This window comes from Pongo abelii, chromosome 1, assembly GCF_028885655.2.
Source record: "Pongo abelii isolate AG06213 chromosome 1, NHGRI_mPonAbe1-v2.0_pri, whole genome shotgun sequence".
Lineage (NCBI taxonomy): Eukaryota > Metazoa > Chordata > Mammalia > Primates > Hominidae > Pongo > Pongo abelii.
The window spans coordinates 91,086,494-91,093,614 of record NC_071985.2 but is presented as its reverse complement, the minus strand read 5'-3'; the positions used below and the strand labels follow the sequence as shown (position 1 = coordinate 91,093,614).

Below are 7,121 nucleotides of genomic sequence, written 5' to 3'. Positions count from 1 at the left end.
AACAACCTCAAACAGAAACCTCCAGTTTTAGCACTCAGTTCAATTTAGTCTAGTCTTCTTGATCCCATACATAAAGGCATTATTGAAAGAGCATTAAAAATTAATACATATTTATAAATGCAAAGGAAAAGCCTTCACAACCTCTCTTCATTAAGGAGACAGGGGCAATGCCCTACGGCTCTATGCAGAGCATCTTTGACCTCCTTGTTCCTCAGGCTGTACACAGCAGGGTTCAGTAGGGGAGTGATGACAGTGTAGGTCACTGAGATGAGTCTGTCCTGTCCCAGGGAACTCTGGGACTTAGGCTTCAGGTAGATGATGGAGGCACAGCCATAGTGGATGATGACCACTGTGAGGTGGGAGGCGCAGGTGGCAAAGGCCTTCTTCCGACCTTCAGCTGAGGCAATCTTAAGAATGGTGGAGATGATGAGGACATAGGAGATAAAGACCAGGCCCATAGGTAGAACAAGGACACAGACACTGACAACAAAGTTGATTATCTCATTGACAGTGGCGTCTGTGCAGGCCAGCTTCAGCAGGGGTCTCACATCACAGAAGAAGTGGGAGATGACAAAGCCATCACAGAATGGCAGGCCAAACACAGATGTTACTTGGACAATGGCCATGCCAAGGCCAATCCCCAGTGATCCAGAGGGCAATTGGATACAGGCCCTCTTACCCATGATGACTGAATACCTTAGGGGGTTGCAGATGGCCCCATAGCGGTCGTATCCCATGACTGTGAGCAGGAAGTAGTTGTTGATGCCAAAGGTGAGATAGAAGAAGAGCTGAGTAGCACAGCTTTGGGTGGCAATGGGCTGATGAGGATTCAAGAGACCGGAAAGCATAAGGGGAATGATGGTCACAGTGTAGCAGGTCTCAGAGATGGATAGCATGCTCAGGAAGAAGTACATGGGGGTGTGGAGATGATGGTCCAGGCGAATAATGGTCACAATAATCACATTGCCAGAGAGAGTCAGCAGGTACAAAGTTAGAAAGACAACAAAGAAGACAAGTTTGTGCTGCCACCTGAAGCTGGAGAAACCTTCAAAGAGGAACTCAGTCACAAAAGTGGAATTTGACTTTGGCATCAAGGTAGGTCTAGGTTTGAAAGAGCTGGGCAGAGGAAAGAAACATATGATGAGTTAATCAGAAACAGAGTAGGCTGGACCAAGGCTTTCAGTAAAAAGCATGTCCATCTTCTGAGCAATGCCCTAGACCTGTTGTCTACTTGCTCAGAATAATCACCTGTCCCCACCCTCTTCTTTGGAAGCATAGAAGGCTACCCTGGGACCCTGGGACCCTGGGATTGAGAGCAGAGATAGTGATCAGAAGGTGGTAACAAACTGAAAGAGATCTGTAGAAACAACTCCCTGGTTCCTTTTTATAAAATTATTATTATATACCCAGAGGTATATGATCCAGAGGTGTGCTTGCTGGATCATATGGAGGTCAGAGGAATATCCATACTGTTTTCCACAGTGGCTACATCATTTTACATTCCTACCCACAGTACACAAGGGTTCCAATTTCTCAACATTCTCTCCAACACTTGTTATCTTTTGATTATAGATTAAAAATAAATAAATACTAGCCACCCTAACTGTTATGAGGTGATATTGCATTGTGGTTATGATTTGCATTTCCCTGATGATTAGTGACACTGACCATATTTTCATATACCTGAATTAAGATCAAAATCTAGAAGAGATATTTGCATTCCCATGTTCATTACAGCACCATTCACAATAGCCAAATTGTGGAAACAACCCAGGTGTCCACTGGTAGATGAATGAATAAAGAAAATGTGGTATTTACATAGAATGTAATGTTATTAAGCCTTAAAAAAAAAAAGGAAATCCTGCCCTTTGCAACAACAGGGATGAGCCTGGAGGACATTATGCTAAATGGTATAAGCCAGTCACAGGAGGACGAATATTGCATGATTCCACTTATATGAGGTATTTAAAATAGTCAAAGTCATAGAAGCAGGAAATAGAATGGTGATTACTGGGGAACAAGAAAGGGGAAGTGGGGAGTTGTTGTTCAATTCATGTAAAGTTTCAATTATGCAAGGTAATTAGTTCTAGAGAGCTGCTGTACAGCATAATTCTTATAGTAAACAATATTGTAATATGCACTTAAAAATTTTTAAGATGGTATATCTCATATTAAGTGCCTTACCACAAAACAAAACAAAAAGCAAAGGGGCACAAAGAAATGTTTAAAGGTGATAGATATGTTTGTTACCTTAATTATGATGATGGTTTCACAGATGTATGTATATGGCCAAACTCATTAAATTGTACACATTAAATATATGTAGTGTATTATATATCCATTGTACTCCAATAAAGCTGTTTAAAGAAAGAAAGAAACAACTACCTGGCCATTGAAGGGGTGGGCCTAGGTCAAGGAAGAAGCAGGTGATACATCAAATGTGCCCAGCTCTAGAGTTCCTTCTCAATACACTCCTGAATTACTTCCCAAGGATCCAGTGAGGAATAGTGAAGAATAGAAGATGTGAGACTGATTGATATCCTTTTCACACTGTCAGCAGTTTCCAATGCCAAATGCCCTGTGAGAGTCCTGAGGATGCTTCTCCTCCCCAGAACCCTAGGTCCTGGTCTTCACTTATCTAAGCCCTGCATCTACAATACTCAGTGACCATCAAAGAGTAGAAAAGGGAACACTTCTACTGATGACTTTTTCTAGAAACCTTGTAATAAATATCACCTAGGATCATAAAAAATGGTTTGATATGGCATTGCAATATTTAGATTGTCTCCTTGAATTCTAATCAAAGGTAGAAAAGACAGCAAAATGAATCTGAGGGTGACTCTTTAAGTAGGGAATAGGTTTTTCTAGTGTGAGAGCAAAGATAATATTCATTTAATCAGAGAACGATGAATCATCCTATTTTTTTTACTTCAATTATGTATATTCCAAGTTATGTTGGGGATACAAATAAGCTGATCCACCTTCCTTTTGTCTTACCTCAAGTAGACCCAGCATGAGAGGTTGTACTGGCACAGATTAACCTTGCTCCTTATACCCACATCTATTCCTGATAATACTCACCATGTTTAACCATCATCTCCATTCAGAAAGCTGCTAACTGTCCTAATTACCACCCTTCCCTTTTCCACACAAAGACAGTGCCTCCTGAAATTCTCTCTTCCTGTCCCCTCCATTTCATGCTTTCTACCAATGCCCAACTGCTGACTGCCATCACCATCCTCTATGATCACCACAAGGCCTCCTAACTAATCTGTCTCCTTTTGGTTGATCTTAGTCTAAGTCTTCCTCCTGGATGTTGCCATTACACTTTTTTCAAAAACCTGTTCATGGAGTTCTCCTGCATAAATTCCTCAATAGCGCCTCAGAATCTTAACCATAATATTTAACTCATTTGTAAGTTGAATTTGTTAATATTTCATAGAGTTGCCATGAAAATTAAATGGCTTACTTGTTTGAAGAGTTTGACCTAGCATTTGACAAATAGGAAACCCTCAATAAATACTAGTGTTATTAGAAGTTACAGTTATTTCTTTTTCATTTTCCCCAAATTAGCAAGTTTAAATTTCTAAGAGGATCGGGGCAGGGGTGGAGGGGCTTCAATCTAATATTTCTGGATTTGTAAACAAGTATGTGATTATCTTAACCATAACTTTGTAAGTATTATAATTTCCCTTCCAGTTGCTCAAATGGAATTTTTTATGCTCTTTCAAAATCTTTCTTGAAGTGCATTGACCAAATCCATGCACTGCTGCATGTATTATACTAACACAGTTGTGGATTAAGTTGAATATAATTTTCAGTTTTGCCTCTAATCCTCTAATCCCTTTCCTGAAGATGCTCAATATTTTACTTCTCCCCCTGGTCATAGTAGCTCATCCAACTAATATATCTAGAAACAATCTGCAGTGACATCTAGATCCCTTGCCTGGGTTATAATTGAATTGATAGCATGGAGCCCATCATTGTAAAATCACAGTTTCCTTTACACTTGCATACATTAAAATTAATTCACATTATTTTCATAATGTAATTGTATTTTATTAGCCAGCAGATAATATTCAGGTCTGTGGTCTCGAATATTTGCCTCCCTCTCTTCCAGATAGTTATTTAAACTGCTAACACTCCCCTAAAAATGCTATCCTAGCTCCATCTACAAGAATAATCAGTAAAGGGATGCAGAGTGGAATGCGGAAATTCAAAGTGTAGGCAAGGATAGGATTACTCATCTAAAGTCTAGGAAATGTAGGTGAGGAGGAAAAACGAGAGATAAAAAAGTAGAGAGGATACAGATAGACAGAAACCTCAAAATTCAGGTAATGTCTTTGACTTTGGAGTTTGTATTGCCTTTCCCTGCTTTCAAATAAATTACAAAAAATGAGAAAAGGCCTGTTCCTGGCCCAATCCTAGATGAGTGTACTGTTTACAATTTTTCCCTGGAGAAGAAAACTTACTTATCCTCTTGTTTCCTGAATTCTTAAAAATCTCCTGTGCATTTTCATTCTATTCATGTACCCAAACATCACATGTACCCTGTAAATATGTACAACTATTATGTATAATTTTTTAAAGCGAAATAAGCCAGGCACAGAAATAAAAGTATCTAAGTTCTCACTTATATGTGAGAGCTTAAAAAGTTGATCACATGGAGGTAGAGAGGAGAATGGTGGTTACTAGAGGCTGGAAATGGTGAGGCTGTGGATGAAGAGAGGTTGGTTAAAAGGTACAAACATAGTTACAAGGAATCCATTCTGGTGCTCGATAGTACAGGAGGTAACTAGAATTTATTTTATATTTCAAAATTTCTGAAAGAGAAGATTTGAAGTGCTTCCAACACAAAGAAATAATAAATGTTTGAGGTGATGGATATTCTAATTACTTTGATTTTATCATTACACATTGTATTAATATATCAAAAAATCACATGCACCACATAAATATGCAGAATTATATATTAATAAAGCAAACTTTGAAATCTAAAACAAAAAGTCTTCTGTGCATTTCAATTTGCTTAAACTAAAATCATGCTTGATTTTACCGAGCAAAACAACTTCTTCAAGAGTTCAATGTGTTGGGAAGTCACAATGTATAAGTACTATGCTAGTGCTAGGAAAATAAAGATGACTCAATTGTTCTTTTTTCTCATGGAGCTTAGATTCTTGGACAGCCTTTGGTATAGGATCCAATTACAGCCTTCCAAGTACTTTATGGCCCTCTTCTCTAGTCTATTCGTCTACATTTCCAACTTCTTAGAAATCACATTCTTTTTATTAGAGCCCGTGTTCCCCCTTCTTCCATAGACTATCCCTGGCTATGCAATAACAGTATACACTATCATAAACATTCCCCATCCCAGCCATCAAGGAAGTGAAACTCACCACATAGCCTGTTTCTTGAGTCTTCTAGAGAGTTGTGCTTATACCTGAATTATATCCTCCACTCCGGAAATTTGACTGCCTGCAATCATAGATTATGGATTTTTTTTATTACTGATAGTTATACAATGTTTCCCAGATTTTTTCAATGCCTTTTCTAAGATTATTTAAAACACATCAGTTATTTAACTAACAATCACTTTATGGAACTATGCTATTTTACTGAAGAGTCTATGAATTTCCTTAACAGAGGGTCACTAATGTCACACTGAGCAGAGCTATAGTTTTTCCCCCTTTGCTGGCTAATCTTTAGATAGCACCAAGAATGTGATAACTAAAGGAACTATTTAGAGAGGAAGGAAATAATGCCTGTCTCAGTCTTCCTGTGTCCGACACTAGAAGTGAAGTCACACTAAGTTCCCCTATATTCTCCCAAGCCCATCCACTGGAAGGATTTCATCTTTCGGTCACAAAGCATTAACTTTGGCTTAGGTGTTTTTTAATAAGGTACAAATTGTCTGTCCCCAGTGTTAGATGTCTCTGTCTCCAAAACAACACTTACTACTCCCAAGTGATAATGGCAGAAGACGCAATCCAAATAGCAGAGCATCTGGAGACCTCATTACTAAGACAGCACATTTTCGAATCCTGAGAATAACACTTTGGAGAACAGAGTTGGCTTGGCTATTAGGGACAATCTCTGGGATGAAAAGGCTTATTTCCCTTATTAGTGTGGGTAATAGTCCTGCTGAAATCCATGTCAGATTTTTTGTCCATTTCTTTGGAGGCCTTATGGAGTAACCCTTCATACATGAGAGAATAGAAGCGACAATTATCAAGCAGGGTTTATGCATGGAGCCCTCATACAGAGGGCTGACCTTCAGATACTCTGACACTTGAAGCAGTTTAAAGTCTCTGGAAAGAATCATCAACACTTTTCCTGAATTCTATTGTCTGAGCTTTCATACATTTTCTTTTTTTTTAACCTTTTAAGGAACTGCCAGACTGTTTCCTAAAGTGGCTGAGGATTTTGCCGTCCCACCAGCAATGTTATGAGTGTTCTAATTTCTTGACATACTTGCTAACACTTATTTTCTGGTGTTTCTTTTTTTTTTTTTTAATTATAGCCATCCCAGTGGGTGTGAAGTGGTATCTCACTGTGGTTTTGATTTATTTCCCTAACGACTAATGATGTTGAGCATACTTTTATGTTCTTATTGGCCTTTTGTATATCTGCTTTGGAGAAATGTCTGTTCAGATTATTTGCCCATTTTTAAATGCAGTTGTCTTTTTATTCTTTAATGAGTTGTTTAAATATATTTTGGATACTAGATCCTGATCAGAGATAAGATTTACAAATATTTCATTCCCATTCTCTGAGTTGTCTTCTCACTTTTAAACAGATCTTTCTCATCTCTGCACTTCTTGCCACACACCCTATATTTGTTTTGGAGCGCTCAGCTCAGTTTGTCCCAAGGCCTCAGCCTTGCCAGGGAACCTTCTGCATATTAAATCCATCTCATTATCTGTAGCCCAAATAGATGGGAATAAGTGTCTATAGTTGAAAGATATGTAAAAGTTGGCACTCAATTGTCACAGATTTTTAACCAATTATTTCTTTGCATTGGTCTTAGATTGCTAATTGTCAGCTCCTTAGAAATAGAGACTCTTTGTCATCCATCTTTTGTTTTCTCAGTGAACCTAGAGCTGCTACTTCTAAAAAAAATT

The 7,121-nt window shown here is 38.4% G+C and overlaps 1 protein-coding gene across 1 annotated transcript; it reads right to left on the bottom strand.

Moving 5' to 3' along the window:
• LOC100455202 (olfactory receptor 10J3) lies at positions 1-1,190 on the bottom strand. The gene has a single exon (XM_024243942.2). The coding sequence runs from the start codon at positions 1,089-1,091 to the stop codon at positions 135-137; it is 957 nt and encodes a 318-aa protein (XP_024099710.2). The 5' UTR covers positions 1,092-1,190; the 3' UTR covers positions 1-134.
• Positions 1,191-7,121: the final 5,931 nt, after the last annotated feature.